The 24,335-nt window shown below is 29.9% G+C and overlaps 1 protein-coding gene across 1 annotated transcript; it reads left to right on the top strand.

Moving 5' to 3' along the window:
- Positions 1-2,328: 2,328 nt before the first annotated feature.
- LOC120774367 (putative metabolite transport protein HI_1104) lies at positions 2,329-22,594 on the top strand. Its single transcript, XM_040103962.1, has 5 exons — positions 2,329-2,364; positions 20,766-21,011; positions 21,079-21,342; positions 21,411-22,252; positions 22,332-22,594. The coding sequence occupies exons 2-5, from the start codon at positions 20,785-20,787 to the stop codon at positions 22,592-22,594; spliced, it is 1,596 nt and encodes a 531-aa protein (XP_039959896.1). The 5' UTR covers positions 2,329-2,364; positions 20,766-20,784.
- Positions 22,595-24,335: the final 1,741 nt, after the last annotated feature.

Raw genomic sequence — 24,335 nt, 5'->3', positions numbered from 1 at the left:
TATGTACGTATCACTGCGGCTTCTTTCGCCTTGTCGAACCTCTTGATGATCTTGATTGACTCTGCTAAAGTTAGACTTTGGTGGCGTTTTAAGAACAATCCTATGGCGAAATTAAAAAAATCCTGTTTTCATATTTCGTTAAGTTAAAGGTATAACATAAAAGAACATACTGAAATTTTGAATTGATTTCTTTAATAGTTTTTGAGTTACAGCCTTTTAAAGTATAGTCTCACAATTGAATCAGCCCTATAAGCTTATATTTATATTTCCATTTTTCCGTATATACATATTTATGTATGTAGATAACTAGTTCCCCCTACAAGACGTTGAGAGACGATTTTGCATGTCAGAAATGCGAACTGAAACCATTAATGAGGACCGCTATCGATAAAAACTGATCGAATTGAAGCGAGCGATTGCTGGAAAATGCTCGCAATTCGCGAGTAAACACGAGGCAATAATTTTCCATCATGAATGTGGCCAGCCTCATGTTACAAGACTGGTTAAAAAACTATTTTAGCTTTTAGTTTTGCCTCGTCCGACTTATAGCTTAGATTATGCCTCTTCTGATTACCATTTGCTGCGTTCAATGCAGAACGTGCTCACTGGAATACGTTTCCAATCAGAACAGGATACTAAAAAGCAGTAATAAAGATATAAACTAATACACTTTTTGTTTTTCTCGGAAGTCGCTGAATAGATCAGCTGTTTTGTGGAAGGCTTAAATTTTGTATTTCTGTACGAAAAAACATCTCCCAAGGTGGAAATTTTATATTACAATTTTTTACTAATAATATATTATTCAAGTAAAATGTAGCTCAAACTACTAAATAAAATAAAATATGGTTAATTACCTTGTTTGAAACCTTGTTCACTTCATTTCCTTCTTTCAATGCTTACTTTTACTACGCGAAAGTATTTGAATATCGTATGTGCGTATCGCATACGCCCACTTAACCCTCAGATAATGTTGTTGTTGTTGCAAATGCTTAACTGCATATTAAAAAGCTAATTAAAACGCAAGAGAAAGATATAGAGAACATATTATAGTGTAATTTATGTTTAATTAGACTTCCTAGTAAATTTTTAATTTTTTTTTGAATTAATAAGCTAATAATAATTGTAGAACAACTAAAATACCTAAATGTGAACCATAATTCAACGGGTCAAACGTTAAATAATTATTTCCTAGCAGTCGATTACAAATCGATAAGTAGGAGAAAGGCGTGTTTGAACTTCTGACACGCACATAACTGACAACTAATAAATTAAGTAAATAAACAAAGCCAAATGATCAATAGATACGCGATAAGTAATGAAAAGTGAAAAAATTGAACAAAAAAGTAAAAAAGCAAAGCAAAACATTCGTAAAACTGAATTAGTTACTATAACAAGGAAAGTCAAGAGCATGAGCACAGGTGAGCGTTGCATACATACAAACAAGTGCACAAATAGCAGTTTCGCCCAAGCGCGTGCTGTTGCCGAGTGGGCTCGTGCTCGTTGTCTGCCGTCTACCAGCAATGAGCAGCAATGTGTTTGCAGCAACAATCGGAGCCAATCGTCAACAGCAGCAACAAGTTCATTACCTGCTGAATCACGTTTTCGCACGTTTGTTCATACCGAACATGTTTGAAGCACAGTGAATGTTCTTTCTGATATAAATAATATGAATTCAAAGTGTGTTGGCTTTACGCAAAAGCAGGCGCAAAAACAAGAATCGTATAAAACAACAAAAACAAAAAATATAATTTTAAGAAACAATCAAAATCAGCTGAACTATAAGATGACGCGGTCGCAGCAGCAGTAATAGCAATAACAACAACAATAACAATGATAAACCCCCGCTTTAAAGCGGTCGGCTGGTGCGGCGCCGTGATCGCGTCGTGCGATTTTTCCTTTATAAGTGAACAGCGACGTCCAAGTTCAGTTTCTTCTGTTCACAAAAGTCAAAGCGGACGGTGTTCCGCATAAACGGTGTTTCGAGTCTGCGCGACGGTTCAGCGATAATATAGCATTGTGTACATATAAGTTTTAATTAATAACGTCGCATATGTACGCGCAGAAGTTCTAATTGAGCGTCTAAGTTGATAGTATAGTAATATTTATAAACAATTGTGCAGCAGAAGTCAATTGAATTGAGTGTCGCGGTTAGTTGTGTAGCGTAAACGCTGATAAGAAAAATATTTCTAACGCATTTGAAATTGTTTTGGTATTTTTTCACGAGAGCGCTTCATTTCGTATCACAAACAACGCGAAAGCAATTTAATAAAACAAATAAAGTGTTAAAGTTTGCGTGAATTTTTAAAAAGAAATTAACGCAAAGCTTGGATTAATAATAAATATATTTTTGGAAAATAATCAAAGGTTAGTGCACAGACAATTTTTAATACTATTAGACAAAAAATCGTAAATATTGGTACATTTAGTGTTATTTTGGTAAAAACATTTACATATTTTAGAATTTTTGAATCACACGAATTAAGAAAAAATTAAGGGGAAAATCCAGCAAAACTAAAATAAAGCGTAAAAAATATGAATAAACAAGCTAAATTTTTAACTCAAGCGTTTCAAATTTAAAAATACATATATCAATCGTGTCAATATTTTATTCTAAATATTTTTTAGTAAATTTTTATAACTAAAATTTACCACAAATTTCATAAAAATTAAATTATATTTAAAATATTTTCTATTTTTTTTTAAGAATTATTTCTTTGAATATGTAAATAATTTAAATGAAATATAAAGCAAAAAAAAAAATAATAATTTTATATAATAGTATTTGAAGTAAAAATTGTGAACTTAAATTTTTTAAAAAAGTTTTTAGCAAAACGAATTATAGTTTTACTTAAAAATACAAACTTTGCTAACAAAAAACATCTACTTTAATAAAAGCAGTGAAGTAGTGTTTTACCAATTCTAAACTATAAATAATAAATAAAATAAATATGCTTGACTTATATTTTGAAATACATTTTTAATAAAAATATGTTTTCATAATTTTAATAAAAAAATTGCAAAAAAATATGTTTTGTAATAAAAGCAGTATATCCTGTTTTATCAACTCTTACATACATATTTTTCCACAAATTTTTGGTTCAAAGTTTTAAATTATAAATATTTTTTTTAAATAATGCCAAAGGAAGATAGTTCATATTGAGAACAAGTAAAAGTGTACATTTTTCGGCAATATTTGAAGAATTACAAATTTTGTGGTATTTTTTAAATATTTATAACGTGAGAGTAAAAAATTTAATGATAATAATTTTTTTCGATTTTGAAAATATCAACTTCTTTAATTTTTTTTCATATAAAACTTACATATGCACATACATATGTACGTATGTATATACATATGTATGTATACCTACATATAACTGCAATTTATTACAGTTAAAAATAAATATTTTTAATAATTTGTGAAAATAAACTTAACTACATTAAAAATAATTGATTCATATCATTTTAAGAATTTCAACATCATTTAAAAAATGTATTTTTTTAAAAAAAAAAATTAAAATTTAATATTAATCAATAATTTTCTCTTAAATATACACCTATATGTACACAAATAAGGTAAATTAATAAAACAAAATATAGAAAACATACATATGTACATATGCATGTATGTGTTCATAGATAATTTCTTCAAAGTCTTGTTCTACATCTACATATTTACTCACACACTATCTCAAAAACATCAAGCCGCAAACACAAAAATAAATACCAGAGAGCATCCATGCAATGTTTTTTGCGCATTTTTTATTTTTAAAAATTTTGATTTACCCAGAATTGTTCATTAATCAAATACATGGTAAACCAGAAAATAAACTCAATATGAAATCATAACTGCAAAAACTAGTTAACACCAACAGGCGTAACTGCTTAATAAATTCTTCTTCTTATTCAAGAATTTTATACGATTTGGCGTCAATAGTGTCAGTAATTTTAGCGCATGGCTATATTTGAATATAAATTTCGGCTTTCATATTTTTATATTATAATTAAGGAGCTGGTTTTAATGTTTAGTATGGAAAATATAGCTCGGAATAGAAAAGAATATATGTATGTGCATATGTATACTTATAGTTGTTAACTGAATGTAAAAGTGACTAGCAGATACAAAGTGTGCAAATTTATATAAATACATGTGAAAATTTTACGTTTTTAGTGAATTTCATTGTTGAAAATTGAAAAATATATATTTTTGTAATTAGTATAAAACCATATTTTTCAAACTTCTTTGATAAAATTGTCTATATAATAGTTTAAAAAGTGTGGAAAAATTGCATACCAAAATTGTTTGTCAGTTTGATAATATATTTCCGAAAATTCTTTGCCTAAATTGTTTAAAAAGGGTCAAGCTTCGCCCACATTGCCACTAAATGAACACTTCGTTTACTTTTTTGTTGACTTCTACCAATGAATAGCAATAATCAAATTATTATTTCGTAATATTGTGCAATATCTATAATTTTTCATAGCAATTATTGCGTCAGAATATCTTAAATATCATCACAAACAATTTTTCAAAGCAACACAAAGTTGCTTAGAAATTAGTAAGTACGTGTGTACACGACATTAAACCACAGCTTACTGTCTAACAATAATTTCACCAAAACACGAAGTGTTTTAGCACTATTTATTTATGTCGTTTCTAATGCAACGAAACAGTTCGTTTTTCTTCCATTGCAACTAATTAATTGCACAGGCGATGAGCGTCATGTTTGATTGTATCTGATTGCTATCCAACAACAATATGATTTATTCGACAAATAAAGTCACGATTAATGTTTAAAGCTTGTTGCCATTTGTTGCATCATGGTTTGGAGAATATGCACATCATAATATAAACGTTGAAAAATGCAGCAAAGATATTTTAAAGACATTTTATTTATAAAAAAATTGCTATTGCTAATTTAGAAATAGTTATCTGTTTGCGCAATATGATTGCAGCGCATCACATTTTTTATATACTATGTAACATGCTGCATTAATTATTTGCAGCCCGAAGTGAACCCTGTCTTGTTTTGAAAGTAAAACTCACAGTCTTTGTAGTGACTATGTTTTTATTATAATCAAATATTTGAAAATATTCTTGCTTTTATTAGATGTATTCGTGTTTATTCTCAAGTAGCGCTCGCTAATTGTTATTATTTTTGTGAAAGGGCTCATTTATGCAAATGAGTTTTCGTTGCTGCAGCCTATGTAATTATGAAAGTAAGAGGGCTCCTGTCACTTCATTGCTATGCAAAAGTTAATAATTGCTGTTTTTACTATTTAGTTTTTTTAGAATTTTTTAAATTTATTTGCATATTTCAAAAATAAATATAGCAATAAAATCACTAGTTTAAGTTAGTGCAATCTTAAAGAATCTGAACAAGTCGATCATGACTTGGAATTTTATATGCTAATTCTCAATAATCTATTAGATTATCATTGACACTTTGAGGTTAAATCAACTTATATGAAAATAAAATTATAGTTAATATACAGTGAATCAATAAATGAATGATGAATGATGAGTGAATAAACAAATAAACGTGTCGTAATTTAATAGAACTAGGTGTATGTAAACTTTATTGATTCACTGCATCTTTATTACATGTGTTTAAATATTCCCACTCAGATCTAGTGAGTTTTTGTTTTTCTAACGGGCAGTGAACTGTCATTCCCTAGCCTTCAGAGGCAGTAAGCATGTAGCTACTGCAAAAAGTGTTTAACGCTCGTCGAATTTAATGAAGCACGGCAGCAAAAATTATAAAAGCACAAGCAAATTTATTAACTTCTCTATCTTATTCAAGCCAAAGACAAAGAGCACAAAAATAAAAATATTTTTTTAACTTCCTTATTTTATTAATCGGAATTACCGACTAGAACTTTTAGTGTTAAATGATTCAATTATTTAATATTTATTTAAATACTCAAACTTTTTTGTAAATGTCGTAAAACAATTTAATTATTTTAAATTTCTTTTAATTATTTAATTTTTTCGATAAGTTATTTTTTTGATTATTTAAGATTTTTTTGTTCAACTTTTTTGAAAAGCCCGCACTTATTTAAAAATTTTTATTATTTAACTATTTTTTTTATTATTTAAAATTTCTTCAATTCAAGTTTTTTTTCTTATACACAAAACATTTATGTATATAACTTCCTGCTTAACAGCTGAAGATATTCATTAAAAATATTTCGATTGCGGTTTTTTATGTTCTAGTATTAAAAAAGATTAGAATATTTTGAGATTTTATTAACTTTAGTACTTCTTCTCCATATATACTGTGATCGCATCTTCAAAACAACACATTTTTAATGGCTTATTTTATATCAAACAATCATGGTCAGTCGGACGTTTACCTAAGCCAAAATTTATAATTACACGATTTAAGATACGCACATGGCTATGCTATTTATGTGCATATAAAAATAATTACACTTTATTAACTGTAACAATAGAAATATTAACGAATTATACGGAAATTTGTGGCGTTTACTATTTAAATATTGAAAAAAATTAAGCAACAATTAATTTTAGTTAAACAGGTGGCTAATAACAATCAAATCATATATGTATGTATGTATGAGCTGCACATAAATAATTTTTTATGCATGCTCTCCCAAATACATATATGTTTGTATGTGCAACTTTAACTTTCAAACATTTACGCCCGATTAATTCAAATTTGCACAGCCAATTGTTTATATTTGCTTGCGCATTGGCACCAATAAAAATGTTGTACATACATAGGTATATGAAACATTAAAAACAAAATAGCCATACTAAATAAGTAATTAAAATCATAAGTATATGTTGCTAATTCACACTTCATAGATAGTTAAACATTTTTTATTGCACAACTTTTTGCCAGCATCACAAAATTCTTGCATACCAACATGCAACATACAAACAAATGCATGTTTGTACACGTCCAGCAATCAGTTTTTATTTGTTCTCACTGATTTTTTTATTGCAAGCGCACACAATTCACTTAAGCGATTTGTCATGTAAAAAATGTGGTAAATATTGACAGTTGTTATGTTTGCCGAGCAAACGATCTACTCATAAACGAGTTAGAGGCGTAATGACTATTGTTTCTATGATTGTATGTACATATGTACTGTGCAAATAAGTCGGTGAATTAAACTGGCAATTATGCGTGCACATTGTGGACGTTGTAAAAAATATTTAATGAAACAAAGTAAACAAATAAAAACTAAAAAAAATATGTTCATAAAATTATGAAACTATTATGTCATATTTTTTTAAAAATATCGCGAAAATTATAAAGTAATAATTTCATAAATTTTTTTTTTATTTTAATTTTTTTATGTAGTTTTATTTTTATTTTTTTTTTGCATTAACATGTATTTATACAAAGAAATGTAAATATGGCTTGCAATATTAACTAACAAAAGTAGCGAGTTGTAAGTACAATTATGCAATTTCTATCCAAATTAGTTTCAATAAAAATGTTCGTTATCCATGCTATTTTTTCAATTGAAGCAGATTTTTAATAATATAATTTATTTTAAATTATTTCTGAATATTTTTTGTTTTAAATATAAATTTTTTTGTTTTCTATATAATTAAAACTCTACAACTCCATCGAGCCTTTACAGCAATAATCGATTATTTGCCAAATTCTTTGTTGTCACTCATCACTGGCTTTAAATATTTATTTTCAGTGAAAGTAATTGTGAGAACATAAGTTTGATTTGATGTGATTTTTAATTAAGATTATTTTATAATTTATGTGTTTCACATGTTTGTAAATGAAAATTAGCATTTTTGGCTGTGGTTATGTGTGAAAATGAACACATAAATATTCATTAACATAATTATGTCGGGAGGCATATATTTTTGCTGAAGCTTTTCGCAAACTACTTTTGCATTTAAATTATGAATTTTAATAATTATTTAAGTGGATGAATGCATTATTAATGCTCAATAAATTAAAAAGTTCGCTAAGTAAACATGAAATGCACGCTATTGCCACAGAGTCAACGTGTTTTTCAAAATTGTGTATTCAGGTATTTTATCCAACGGTGTCTATTATTTTATTAATCACATTGAAAACAAAAGCATTAAGAAACTTTTATTGTAATTTAATTAAATAATTCAAAGAACTCCAACTATAATGAAATTAGCTTCGATCATTCACCTGTTGTTCCGACTGAAAACAATACAATATGTATTTTACAACATACTGTCAAAAATTAATTACAAGCAATAAATTTAAATGTGTTTGATTTATGTGTTATATTTTACAAGTGTAAATATTTTAATTGTATTAAGAGCGCGGATTAAAACAACAGTCATTCATATAATTATGGGGTAGTAAATATACTACGCTTGTGAATGTTTGTCTTTTGCATACATTTATAACATACTACTACTCGTTACTATACTTGCTTATTAGTTTCACATTAACTATTAAAATTTATGAAAAATTATTAATGGGAAATAATGAAAATGCATAGTTGTGTGTAAGTAGCATATTTCGCACAGTCTATTTACATCTCGAAATTGGTTACTGGAAAAAATGAATTGCTGCAAAAACTAACAATTATATTCTATATTATATGCCTTGTAAATAATAGTAATTCTATGTACGAGTATTCTTTAGCAGTAAAAACTTATGAATTAATGCTGTAACTAACATATTTTTTTGCAGCAATTGCAAGCCAATTAGTATGTAATTAAAGCTATTTGCTCTTATGCTTATATTGGTTCTTTACAAAAAAAAAATAATCATTATCATTATACTTAAACGCTTATTAAGTGATAATCGTTAGAAAGCTAAATACTAGAACCAGCGGTAATGTGTTGCTGGCATGGAGTGCATTTTTTAATACTTACATATATGATGTATGTATGTACATTTTAATATAAATATAGTATATAAAATAAAAATGACACACAATTTTAAAATTAAAATTTGTAAACTGCCTGAAGCACCGTTAATGAAATATATCCGTAAATAATCGAGTATTTGTCAATCAACCTTGCCAATTCCTTTAATAAATTTTTTTGAAAAATGTAAACTAACACTTAATAGCCGATAATGTTAATTACGCGATAATTTGCCAGTCCTTATAAATAATTACACGAAATGTGGTACATAAGTACATACAAATATACTACTTTACCTACAATTTTTTATTGGTATTACACACATGCTTACAACGTATGCTGCTCACTTTACTAATAATCATATTTCTTTTTAATAACGCTGATTAATAACCAATCAGCTGCTAAGTGCAGTGCTATAAACAAAATTCTGTCAGACGAAAGCAACTTTGCTTAGCACTGAGTAGGTGCAAGTTGCAACTACATATGTGGATCATTACGCCTAATTTGTGTTAGGAATATAAATGGATTTTAATTGACAACGGTTAAAAGCTAGATACATATCTATGAATGTAGGTATACATATGTATGCGTATATGTGAGAGACACAAGTTTTGCAGTTTTATATACTTGCTGCATGTATGTATGTATGTACATATTTATGGCAGCATGTCAGCATAGCTGCAGTAAGTGTGAACACGTGGTAATTAATAATGTACAGTTTGTGTCTGCAGCAGCACGCGTTGCATACTTAACAGCACACGTATCTACAATGTGCATGATTAACTGTGTATTTTTAATAAGTTGGTATGTGCTTATACGGTATGATTTAGAGTATCAGTAGTCGATGCATTTCTTGGCTGTCAGCTTTGGCTGCTAAAATTTCATTAATAAACATTGCGTGTACGCGACAATTTAAATTAGTGTTCCCTCAGTTCTATGCTATTGTTCGGAAACTTATACATAGCACATATGTATAAATGTCTAACATTAACTCAAGGTTAATTAAGTGACAGATAAGCAGTTTCAAAGCGACAAAGAGAATGTGTGAACTTAAAGTATGTACACACTTAACAGAATTAGAGGATATTGCGTTAATACAAAAAAAGAGCAACAGAAATATTGCAAATAAAAATATGCATTAAATATAAAGAATATTAAAAAATGTAGAAAAAATATGAAAATAAAAACAAGGATTAAAATAATGAAAAAGCATGAAATTCATTAAATATAAAGAATATTAAAAAATGTAAAAAAAAATATGAAAATAAAAACAAGGATTAAAATAATGAAAAAACATAAAATTATAAATTTAATTAATTAATAAAAATTAAAAATTAAAAAATTAAATTAAATTAATTAAAGAAATTAAATTAAATTAAACTAAAAAAAAAAAAAATAAAATAAACTAAAAGCGATTTTGTCATATTTGCAAAATATAAATAAATTAATAATAACTTGATTTTGTTCACAAAAAAATTAACAAAAAAATTAAAAAAAATAAAATATAAAAAAATAAACAATAATAACAACATATAAAGAACAATAAATGGAAAAATATTTAAAAATAAGACGAAAATAATATTTTCACATACATATAAAAAAATATGCAAACTTTTGTTTTTATCATTTTTTTCACCAAAAACCACAGCCACCTAATCGAAAGTAATAACGCAAAGTTACTAATCAACACTTTCACAAGTGTTTAAAAAACGCTGTCTGCGCCCAAAATGCTGCCGACTGTCACTTTAAACGTGTGATAAGTTTCCTGTTATATTTGGTAACTCCAATTAGCGCATTTTTAATTGCATGATGAATGGTTTGAATGCTTGCGTACCGGTGGCGCCAGTAAAGGGAAATATTTAAGAGTAAACATTTGCGGAAGTGATGGTTAAATTTTTAATTAATAAATTTTCATTGCTTAAAGATGTTTTTAAAAATAATTTGAAGCAAAATTAAATGGCTTTTCTTATATTTTTTTTCCACAACTACTGTTGTCATATTGACATTTAGAACAATCAATTATGGCGAATCACAAAAAAAAAAATCAAAAATTAATTTGAATGGACTTTAATTCATAGAAAGCACATAAAACATACATATATTTTGCATTTTTCAAATGATTTGACGAAAGAGAAATCAAATATAGTGTAATTAAGCGATCATGAAAAAGTACAGAACATTAACATAACATTAAACCTATGTACATCACTCCATACATAGATACATATGTAGGTATTTACGAACTATAACTACAAGTACTCCATAATTATGAATATTAATCAGTAACGGTCTAATATACATACATACCTACATACATAAGTTTAAAGTTGTACGCTAATCAAGCGTTGAGCGTTACTAACTAAATATCCATATGTTATGTAATCAAATCGTTAGCACAGACAATGACACAGAAAGAGTTACGAGTTTATTAAAAGGCGTTGCAATGAAAACAAGAAATACGTGTAAAAATTGAAAGTCATTCTATATGACCAATAATATGTTTACGTACATTGTATATTACGTATATTTTCATGTTAAGCATATGCCCAGTTAATGCATATTCATAACTAATATGCAAACGATTAAGCGCTACGTAAGACGTTTCATTTGAATATAACTATATTTTACTGTTTGACTAATGCAACGGTGCTCACTTTTTAATTAATTGTTTGCGACAAATGCAAATGTGCTATATACATATGTACATATGTATGTATAGACAAAGTGCATTTGATCATCGTTTAACGCCTCTTGACTTTTTGTGCAGCCACCAGTCAACGCCTTAGATTAATTTTGCGAAATCGTAAATTTCTAGCTAAATATTGTAATTATAAGCAGTTAGTCATTTTAATTAGCTGGTTAAGCAAATTAAAACTTGTGTTAAATTTTCTAAGTAAAACCTTTGAGAACAAGAAAAAAACGTTAACTTTGATTGCACCGAACCTACATACATATAATCCCCTTCTAATAAAAAAAATACTTTCAAATAAGTCTTTTATTTTGTTGTTTTTTTATATCATTTCGTGTTTTATTTTTTGTACATTAACAATTTCGAAATCAAATGCACAATCACTCAGCACAGTCTATTCAAACTCAGCATCTCTCGGTTATCTAATCATTTGCTCAAATACTTTGTCATAACCATGCACACCTGCCATTTCGACTTTCACGTTTATCGATTTTTTTATTTTCAGCCCTAAGCGTGCAATTTTTGCAATTCATTAACAAACATTCTGCATTTCATTAATAAATATATGAACATTATATAATAGTAAAGATCTTTAATCGCATATATAAATATAAATGCAAACCGTTCAATATCACAATTATAAATGTGAAATTGCCACATCTGGCTAAACAGCTGTGAATCCGGTGTGCATTGTCTGGCACGACAATATTTTTATTTATGCAATGTTTCACATTTGCCCACCTGTTGCCATAAATCTAATATATTTGTGTGTACTAATAAATGATACTGCAAATATTTGTGCCACCTATGTAAAAATGTGCGCATGCGCCGCCTGAAGTTATAAAAATAACAGAATTGATATGTAAACTTGTTTAACTATAATGCTATTTAAATTATAATGTGTACTTACACGCGTGCATTTATTCATACTTACATACATATGTACACCGATAAAAGTAAGCCGTATTTTATTATGTCTATTAATTGTTTCTTACCTACAATTTGCCCAGCTTTTGGCCGCTAATAAATAGGCACATGTTTGTATGTAGGTTTGCTAAACACCTTTATTCAAATGTATTCTTACATTGTGCTGTAAGCAAACATACACACATGTATATTTGTTGTATTGCTGCAAGCAGGGAACAACCAGTTAACCTTGGCGGCGGTTGCATTTCGCGGTAGCACTCTAAGTTCAAGTGATTGCATATGTGCGATAAACCACTTAAAAAAAAGCTATAACTAGCATACAATTAAAGAGAAATAGGTGAGAGAATATGTAAAGTTATACGAAAATTGTTGCATTTTAGTAGAATTTTAGAAATTCTCGTAAATGTTTAAAGCGCACACCTGCTGCATCTAATTTGTCATAGACATATTCTTGTAATTGTCTGTTAAATTGTTTTAAAATGTAGGCAATTATCTAGCACTCGAAAAAGCCCTTATTTTAGTTGCACTTAAGAATTTGTGTGCATTAAGCCACACTTTCATATAATTCAATTAAAAAAAAATTACATTCTATTCACGTGTTTACATGTTGACATTTGTTGTTGAGCTATCTGTTTTTGGCGTTGCCAACTGCCTATGCATGTCTTTTCAACGCACTTCTCATTGTTGTGATTGAGTTAGCGTGATAAAAAATATAGCGGATAGCTTGGCTATTATTTTTATAGAAATTATAATAAATAAATATATTTTATGGTATTTTACAGTATTGTGAAAAATTATACTTGTAAGGAATACACTCCAAGAATTTTCAAAATATTTTATTTTAATAAAGTAGTATTAAATTAAATTTCTGGTTAATAAATATATGAAAACAAGAAAAACCATTAATTTCGGTTATAATATTCTTCACAAATGAAAAAGTTTTCATAGAAGAATTTGATTTTAATTTTGCTACCGACCATCAAAAATTTAACGCACAGCATTATAACTATCTTTATAGTAGCATTTCTCCACTTTTCACTAATATGCCAAGCAAAACTACAAGACAATAAAACTCTTATTGTATTTCTGCTGACTTTATATTATCTTAAGATCGTTAAATTTTATGGCAACTCATATAAATCAATTGCACTTAAGTGCATATGCAAAACAGGTTGCCAAGAAACAACACAAATTAAGTGCGTACTGCAAGAAGGAAAGAAGTCGAAAATTTAAAAAAAAAATGTAAAAAAAGAAAATAGAAAAAAAAATTAAAATAAAAGTCGCCGTGCTTTGTTTTTACAAACTTCCTGTGCTACCACTTTGTTATATACATACACACATACTTATTTGTGTGCATTAAAGGCAGCTGGCCACTACTTAAGTATATATCTACCAATGAGCAAGTTAAAAACGCATACTTTTTTTGCACTAAAATCAGCAGCTAATTAATTTAGCGTTTTTCTTGTTTTTTCGGCGCTGCTCCCTTTTGCAATGTGTCGTGTGAAAATTGGCTGCAGCGCATATTTTTTTGCCACAGCAAAAAATGAAAAAAATTATATGTCTGGTGCAAGAAACACGCCCTCTCCGGTTAGTTGTTTTTGCAATTGTTGCTAAGCTGTATGTTTGTTTATTTATAAAATTTTCTTTAAAAAACAACAACAAATTATTTCGAATTAATTTGCTCTGTATTATAAGGCATTATTAAAACAGTTAAAGTAAGTGCGCAAAGCGCTTGACCGTAACGACATTTGCACTACCGCAACGGCTAACCGGTTTGAGGGCTAATTTATGTGCGTTTCGTTTAAAGTTCTCGTGCATGCAAGACTGTACTTGTTTGCAAATAATTTGTGCCTTAATTTCTGCGTATTTAGTATTCCGTCTAAATGCATATATGTACATATGTAATGCAATGTGTCAAGATAGTAGTCGGCTGCATGTTAAATAACTGTAAACAAGTCACTTACAGAACTATATTTTCTAATGTAGGCTGCAGTCATGCAGGCTTATGTAGTTATGTAGTCACTGTATTACTTACGCATTCCTAAAATTTAGTTTCAATTATTTATGGTTGTCTTTTTGAAAATTTTATTACATTTAGACGTCAATTTGACATATTTCGCAGTCAGCGTTTAACAGTACAACAATTTTCTAATTGATTTCCACTAAATCACTACTGACTCTAATAGTTCAATTGAAACGTATTTAGCTTTACCGAAGCAGTTGCGCTTTTATGCTAATTCATGCTGCAAAAATATTTCACAAAGTATTGCAAAGACAAATCGTAATAGCGCGGTTGTCACAACACATTAATCGAAATGTCAGTCAAGTTGACAGTAGTGTATGCCTGGCATTGGAAGTGATCATTAGTAGATAAAGCGGCATATTTTTGTTGAAACGCTCTAATTAAATCATAATCTCTATTTAATAAGAAAAAAATAAGAAAAAATGGGAAAAATTTTTAATTCAAGCTTAAAATCAAATTTTTGATATTTTATGAATTGAAAAAAAAACAAATGATTAAAAAAGATATGAAAAACAACAATACTCGTTAACTTCAACTGTAATACCCTTTAGAGATGCATTCTTTAAAGCATTAAAGGATATAAAAACATCTTCATCTAGATTTTGATCGCTAAATTTGTATGACAGCTATATGCTATAGTGATTCGATCTTAAAAATTTTGTGCATAGATTGTAGCATTATCTTTAACAATAATCCGTGCAAAATTTCGTGAGGATATCTTATCAAATAGAAAAGTTTTCTATATAGGCACTTGATTTTCCTCAGTCAGCTTGTATTGCAGCTACATGCTATAGTGGTTCGATTTAAACCATTTACTCAGAGATTAAAGCCTTGCCCTACACAATAATCCATGCTAAATTTCGGGTAGATATCTTGTCAAATAATAAGTTCTTTTAGTTTAAGTTGATTTCGATCGGTCAGCTTGTTTTGCAGCTACATATGTACATATATGCAATATTGATCCAATATAGGCGGTAAATGATAAACATTTCAAAGCGGAATATATACATATGTACCATACATGATTTTGCAAACTCTTCACTAGCTAAAACTTGCTATACATATGTACATATGTATGTATATACATACATCAGTTTTTTAGTCATTAAGCGCATCTAAAATTAGCTTGAGTTAATTTCCATAAGCTTCATCAGTTGTTATATTTTGTGTGCTTCCTTATGTCTTTCTTCTGTTTTACTTTACGTTTACGTCATTCTCAAGCTCCGAGTGCATGGTCTACCAGCTTCGTTTTAGCCTGAAAACAGATTGCCGCGTCTACTTTTAGCTCGCGTCTTTAAAGCCACTCTTGCTCTCTTTCACTGTAGGGGATGCCCCAAACTTCGCATCCAGTTTTGACTGTGCTGCTGCAGCGTCTGCTTTTATTTGTTTTTTTTCGCCGTATTTTAAGTAATATTTGTTTCTTTTGCACGTGCTTATTTCGTGTTGAAGCCATAGTGATTCATGCAGTCATGCAATTTCAAGGCGCTTACCATGGACCATGTAAAATAACCGGTTCGCTTGCGATTATCTGAAATTCTTAGACAAAGTCAATGACAGACTTGTTGCACAAACTGTCAGTGCTGTGCATTCTTGTCTGGCTTAATGCATGCCAAACACAAAAAATATAAATTATCAAGAATTTTGATTTCAATATGGCAATTTTGTGTTGGTTTGACAGTTTAATTATAGGGCGTTTACATGAAAATGTAGATTATACATATTTATAAATAATTTATAATCATTAATGAACAGTTAAAAAGCGTGAAAATGCATTAATTTACATCATTTATTATTGTTATTGATTTGTTTTTAAATTTTTTATACACTACTTTTTTTTAATTCAACTGCCCAAAATGACTCACAACAGCCTCTCACTCGACTGTCAACATTCACTTTTCTACTGTTCTACATATGCAAATAAATATGTAATTATAATATACATATATGTATATATATGTATATATATTTAGGTATATATATATATATATACTTATACTTGTATATGTATTTCCCTACAACTACATATGTAAATGCCCGACATCGATCAGAAATTGACTCACCTGTTCAGTCAGCTTCACTTTAACTGTGAAAGCGTACACTAATTAGCCGCATAAGATTCTTAATCACATAAGTAATATTCTTAATTACATAAATCAATTACTTGTTTTGCTCTTTTCACTTTAAGTATTTATCTTCTGTAATTGTACTGTATTTCTCCGAAATTAATCACACACTAATGTTTGTAAAGAAGAAAAAGTCGTTCACACAATCGCAGGATAACGGTACAAATAATCGATTTGGCATCAAGTATTTAGAAAAACAATCTCGTTTCGTTATTTTTCGGGCAAATATAACATAAGAACGACAGCAAGTATAAAATCTCTTAAGTTACTCTCTGTTATGAGACTTAAGGTCCCCAAACACCTGTTGCTTAATCAGAGTTGCATATAAAACCCAAAATTAATAAAAAAAATATAAAATTATTGAGTTAATATTTAAAAGATTTTTTTTTGTAGTCCCGAAAATTTTAAAAATAATTTTAAAATTTCTAATCCCAAATAGCCTACTGAAAATTAAATCGAATTAAGAAACAAACAAAAAATTTTTAGTACAAAATACAGGATAGAAAAGAGTTATTTTCAAGTTTAAAATTATAAATAAAAAAATGTTTTTACTTAACACTTTTCGCGCTTGCATACTTCGTGTTCTCAAACATTTTCGATTAAAATTTACGTTTTCAATTGTTTATTTAGCGCTTAGAACATACAAATATTTTTCATAACAAATTTCTTCAAAACTACGCCGTTATAATACTAATAGTATATTGATTTTTGTACAAATGAGCAGATTTCTTATCGCAAACTATTAGTCTCTATACCTGCATAAGCCTCAGTTTCTTTAACAATACCATTAGAAACAGTCGTATGGCATATTTAAATGACAAAACACTTTACTTATACTATTATGTAAATTCATAGTTCATATTTTATTCCGGTTCATCCATTTGCTAAAAGAATTGTGGTTCCTGCTTCATTATTCTGGGAATATTTTATACATTTATGTCAACCACATAATGTGTATGGAAACATTTATTAATCATTTTGTGTGCGCGAAGCCAATTAATGGCATAAAACCGCAGAACGCAAAATAAAATCTCGGTAGTATCTAAGTAAAATCTTAATTGCGAATCGACAATCTCATAATATTTCTTATATCTATTTTATTGTGTTTTGCTGGCTACTTGCTGTATTTCATAATGACATCAAAACATTCCTACTGTCACTTTTTCCAAAGCTTTGCTGTCAAATTGCGATTGATGTATCTGCTTAATGCATGAAAGAATGAAATATAACAATTTATTTATGCTCATTCAATGAATGCTTTATTAATTTAATGCATATAAGTTAAATGAAAGGTATCGCAATTACAAAATGTTTCAAATTTGTTCTTTGTTTTTTCTTTTTTGTTCTTTTTTTGTATTGTACAATATTGTGTCTGGTGGTATAGTATGCATTCTTTTGCGTTTGTCTGCTGGTGATTGTGCATTTTTTGCCACCGTAGTTTCCTATTTCGCGCTAACCTTCAAATTGGCTTTTGAACTCAAACATTGTTTTACATTTGAAATCCATTAGCCGGCATATCCGCTTGAATTGTGGAAAAGGCAAAACATAAATACACTCATACATATAAACATGTATACTATGTATAATAATAGTGAAAATAATAATAATGCAAATAAAGAAACATACAATAGCAATGTTAGGCGAAACTTCTCACACACACGTGCTTGTTTAGGCGTGGAATAATATGTCATACTATTACTTACAGAAATACAAACAAGTTCAACATATTCTTTTTGAAGCACATGTAACTAATTTAACTATTTCTTAAATATATGTATGTGCATGCTTACGTACATGTATATATACAAACATACATACATACAGCTAAGCTGAGGTGTTGCCAAAATCTTGTTTAACCAGTAATATGGCAGCTGCTATTTACGGCAATTTTTTTTAGCATATTTTGTCTTATTAAATATTTTAATAAAAATTGTGCTAATATTTAATATTTCCTACAATAATATCTGAATAAATATTTTTTTAATTAACAGCATCTCTTTTAAAATGAAAATTTCTTTCCCTTGAATTATTGCCTGCACGGGTCTCACGTCTTACCAACTACTGTGTATTATACCTTAAATTGTTATCGATTACAATAAATTCACTTTACTACTACTACTAGCATCAACTAATTATATTGTGTATTTTGATTTTTGAAGACTTGAATTTAAATTTAATAATTAATAAAAACATAAAAACTCGCTGAAAAATAAGAGTAGACAAATTTGTAAGTAATAAATTGGCATTTATTTCAATTTGGCGTGTAGAGAAAAGACAAAAACAAAATACATGGTTACATGTTTTTAACCGTTTTAGTTCGTACATACTCGTATTTGAATTTCATGTTTGTGCATGCATACAAACAAGCCAAAAATGTTAAAAGATGTTTTTAAACGTTTACTTTTAAGTAAAGTGCTTTAGTTATTAACATTTAGAAGACTAGTTTTTCTAAAACGATAAAAAATATATTATTATATACAATATTAATAATAATTAAAGCAAAAGTACACTATGCACTTACGAGCATTTCCATGTACATATGTACATATGTTTCTATTAAAAAATAATTGCATATTTCAATGTCACATGTTTGTCTATACACTGCAATCAATTTTCTGCTTTCGTTGCTTTAGTTTTCCATAAATGGTAGCACTAACATCCTAACTGCCATGCTAATAACGTGCAAAAAAGCAATTTCCTTTCTACCTTTCAAATACCAGTCACGTTTTTTCGGCAAAACTTTGTGAAACATTCTATATCCAAAGTTAGAATCTAAAAAAAATATGTTTGCTAAAAAGAGTGTGCAATTAAAATATTACCACACGTTGAAAATGAGTGCAACTATTAGAAATATTTATTAAACACACACACAAAACATGCTGAGAAATTCGTTGCAAAATTACAATAGTGCCGATATCTATAAATCATTGTTAAGTGTATAAACAAGCATTAACCCTGTAGGAAAAATATATGTTAGTGAAAGGTATGTATGTATATTGAGCGCGGCTCTAGTAGTAAACACCAATTTGGCAGCCACTATGTAGCTTTTAATTATATCAAATTAGGCCGTAAAAGGTGTTGATATTTTGTTCAAAAGTATGTGTGAAGTTATGTAAATTGTTCTAATGGATCGATCACAGAAATAGTTTTCCCTACAAGGATTATATTATATATAGCAAGCAATAGCGTGCATATAGATACATACATATATGCTTCAGATAAATTTATGTACATACATACATATATGTAGATGAGAACAAACATAGCGGCAATTTATCGTGACTATTTGTGTTGGCAAATAAATAATAATAAATTACTATTTCGGAATTGTAGCACAATTGGCAATTAATACGTTAAAGTGTAGACAAGTGACGGAGCCTGGTTTTGTGTATATTTAGATACTTAAACACAAATATATTTAAATTACACTATAAACCATTTATGGGCTCTGGGTGATAATTTGTTGAGAAAATGTATCGCTTGTTTGTATTTATCCCTTCCCTTTTAACGTTTGTTGATTTAAAATGCTGATGTTAGAAATGTACATCTTTATACCCTCAACAGAGTGTATGTATTAAGTTTGCCACGAAGTTGGTAGTGCCCAGAAGGAAACGTCGGGAAATGATAGAAATGATCAACGCGGTGAACTGAGTCGGTTTAGTTATCTCGATCCGATTGATTATACACGGACTAGTCCCTTAGCTTTTACGATAGAATTTTGCACACGTAGTTTTTTTTCACAAGAAGAAGCTCCTTTGACGAAACCGCCGATATCGGACCACTATAGCTTAGTCGCCATACAAACTGAACGAACTTGCAAAATCAAGTTCTTATATGGAAAACTTGCTTATTTAACTATCTTCATGAAATAGCATGGTTTATTGTCCAAGTCAACGGTACAATCTGTTCAGGTCGGGCCATTATAGCATGCTTATATAAACGGGCCGATCAAAATGAAGTTCTTATATGGAAATTTTTTTATTTGTGAAGGGTATATTTAGACATCTAATTTTAATAATATTCCATTTCACCTTTTTTCCTTAAATTATCCGATTTTTATATTCCACTTCAGATTTTTTTGCTTATCCCACTTCTGATTTTAAAATACATTTTATTTAATGTCCTTTCCTCATTTCCTTATTTTTTCAGCACTTATTTAAGACAGAAAATGGTTCCAATAGTTAAGAAAGTAAGCAGTTACTACAACTCCTATGCGTTGGCCGTACTCACAATTGGCTATGTACTCGGCGAATTGGGTCATTATCTCATCGGTGTTACTTCCAAACAGACCGCCATTGAATTGGATTATGGCGATAAGGCTTGTCAGCAGAATAATACCATGTTCACACGTCACGATCTACCACAGCAATGTGCGGCAGTCATGGAAGAAGAAAGGTATGCAAAGCGTGCAGCTAATATTTTTTTGTACACTTCTTTAATGTTTTCTTTCAACTTATTGCAGTTGTGTTGCTTTATCACTGAATGACACCGCATACTGCGAATGGAACTACAATGGTTTGGGTATTGATTATCAAATACTTGCTGGTCCCACCTTCATATTGGTCTTTACAATTGCTGGTGTCTTTATGGGTTTCGCCGCAGATAAATACAATCGTGTCAAAATGTTGACAGTTTGTACTTTAATCTTTGCGGTCGCTATAATATTGCAAGGCACTGTGAGTGCCTACTGGCAGCTGTTGCTGTTGCGTATGGTCATGGCATTAGGGTAAGCCTTAATATTATGAAACTTTTATTTAATATCCATGTTTATTGATTTAACTCTTTTCTCTACAGTGAATCGGGCTGCAATCCGTTAGCCACCGGCATCATGTCCGATATTTTCCCCGAAAATAAGCGCGCACTTGTTATGGCCATTTTCAACTGGGGCATCTATGGTGGTTATGGTATTGCTTTCCCTGTGGGCCGTTATATTACCAAATCGAATTTCTTCAATCTCGGCTGGCGTATGTGTTACCTGGGTACTGGCGTGTTGGCCGTATTTGTAGCCGCGATCACCGGCACCACCCTTAAGGAACCGGAGCGAAAAGCTATTGGCGAAGCCGATCGCACTAGTGATGGCAAAAAGATTGGTTTGTGGAAAGTGATCATCAATCCTGCTATGATTATGTTGATGATTGCCGCTTCCATTCGTCACTCTGGTGGCATGACCTTTGCCTATAATGCTGATCTCTACTACAATGCTTACTTCCCTGATGTGGATCTTGGCTGGTGGTTGTTCGCCGTTACCATTGGTATTGGTAGTGTCGGTGTGGTTGTTGGTGGCGTTGTCTCCGATAAAATTGTCGCTAAAATGGGTATACGTTCACGTGCTTTAGTATTGGCCGTTAGTCAGCTGATCGCTACATTACCCGCATTCGGCTCGGTGTACTATGATCCGCTATGGGCTATGATTACTTTGGGTTGCAGTTACTTCTTCGCTGAAATGTGGTTCGGTATCGTGTTTGCGATTGTTGTGGAAATTGTGCCATTGCAAGTGCGTTCCTCAACCATTGGCGTGTTCTTATTCGTAATGAACAATGTTGGTGGTAATTTGCCCATCCTGTTGGACCCAGTTGCTAAGATGATCGGTTTCCGTGAGGCGTTCATGATCTTTTATGCAGGCTTCTATGGCATAAGTAAGTTCGAATTGTAAATAACAATAACCGATAGCCAATCCGTTACTAACTCTTTTGTATTTTCTCTACGCTAAAATAGGTTCAGTGCTTTTCTTCATCACCTGTTTCTTATTGGAAGGCAAACCAAAGGACGTAGATTCTACCACAACAGCTACCGAACAAAAAATCGATGGTCTGGAGGCACACACACGTCAAATGCGCGGTCATGACAATTCTGTGTTCTCAGTGGACGAAGTGCTGCCGCATAATGGACGTCCCGCGGTGATTCCACAGCATCTGCAGTTGTCGAACAATGGTCATGACAAATATACGCCCGCCACACGCGAGAGCAGCAGACTGTAATGTACTTTTTGAACCCAATGACTTAGGAACAATGTGTTTGAGTTTTATTTATCTTAAGTACAGCAAGTGAGTAAAGTACGTTTTGTTAGACTTGCAGAATATGACACTTTACGAATTCTCCATAATCTAAATGTACCTCATTCGTAGTGTGTATTTTACTGTATTAAGTTTACAATGATTGGTTTTTGAGTATTTTTATAATGTTGAAAAAGTTGTGAAAAAGAAGAGACAAGCAATTGTTTAAGATTGTTGTTAAATATTTTAGTTTGTTAAGTGAAGTGACAAAGTTTTGTAATTATAATAGATTGCATGATATTATTAAAGTTTTTATTTAACAGTTGCTGACAGCTTAATTGAATATTAAGTTTTAAACTGTTGGCAATTATTAATTAGATTAGTTAATAGACGTAAATGTTATCGATTTTTAAAGTATTTTCATTACATACTAACTATGTAGTTTTGAACACCAATTAAATTAATAGTTAGAATAATTGCAAAAGTATTTTGTACATAACAAATAAATTTTGTACTTATAGTAGTTTTTTAAGCAATTCACAAAAAAGTTGTCTTTTTACTATTAGTTGTGAATGTAAGTATCTGCGTGGTATATATGTATCTATTTCTTTTAATATGCATGCTTAGTGTTGGCGTTAACAGTTTTCTTAATGGTTAGAGGAAATGCCCTTAGTCTGAGCCAATACAACGACCCTCATTATCGACGAATTCTTTCTCACACGTTACACGTGTTCACATGGACCGACAACCTGAGTCGAACAATTTTCTGCATTTACTGTTTTGAGTAGCCATCACATACACAAATGCTTACGAGTATATATTCTCTTAAAAACTGAACTGTGCGTTGTTTCTATTATTTGTGGAGACAAGTACTTATTTCTTATAAATACGAGAATATACTTGTCCATGATATATACAAATATTTATAATTGCAATTCCTGCGTAAACTGTAGGCAAAGACGTAATTTTTAACAAATTAACTGCAACTAACTAAAAATTAATTATAGCTATTTTTTAATAAACTTTACCTTATTTAAATCTCAGTTAGACATTCGGAAGCACAGCTACTAGATGGCGCTGAAAAATTGCACACCACTTACCACGTAGGGTGCTTCAAAGGTTTTGAAAATTAAATACTAAGAACGAAATTTAATCAAATATGAATGGATTTAAGTAGTGCTAACTACATATATTCTTATTAATAATAATTATGTATGCATAATATTACCGATCATGTTCAACTATATTGAATTGCGATTTTTCAGTCATCATTACACATAAACATATTATTTACTAAGATTTACTGGCATTTGTAGACCCCTGTGTCGACAGGATAGCCAAGTACGCAACCTTTGAATAAAAATTGAAGTTTTCAATCCTTGACAAACTGATAGTGAAAATTTTCGAAGGCTTTTTTCTAAAGAATTTCAATGCAGCGCTTCCTAATATAGACACCATTCTCTCTTGTTTAAAAACATTGACAAAAATATTTTTTTAATCAAAATATAAAACAGTAATGTTATCCTCTTCTCTAAATAAAACTGGTGAAAAGGGAAGAACACAATGAATTCATGCAAGCAGCTTATCGTCATATTACTTTTAAACATTTTTATGTACATATGTATATTCGCTTAAATTTTTCTAAAAATATCGCCTATGTGCCTCTTTATTTATCCATTTACATTTTACCAACCATTCTCATTCTCCTTTTTGCTACCTCTCGCAT

Source organism: Bactrocera tryoni, chromosome 4, assembly GCF_016617805.1.
Source record: "Bactrocera tryoni isolate S06 chromosome 4, CSIRO_BtryS06_freeze2, whole genome shotgun sequence".
NCBI classification, from domain to species: Eukaryota; Metazoa; Arthropoda; class Insecta; order Diptera; family Tephritidae; genus Bactrocera; species Bactrocera tryoni.
The sequence above is the reverse complement of the archived record's forward strand: the minus strand, read 5'-3'. Positions and strand labels throughout refer to the sequence as shown.

Coding starts and splice junctions, on each gene's coding strand:
- LOC120774367 (XM_040103962.1), top strand. CDS start 20,785: ATGGTTCCAATAGTTAAGAAAGTAAGCAGTTACTACAACTCCTATGCG. Junction 21,012..21,078: donor GCAGTCATGGAAGAAGAAAG/GTATGCAAAGCG, acceptor AACTTATTGCAG/TTGTGTTGCTTTATCACTGA. Junction 21,343..21,410: donor CGTATGGTCATGGCATTAGG/GTAAGCCTTAAT, acceptor TTTTCTCTACAG/TGAATCGGGCTGCAATCCGT.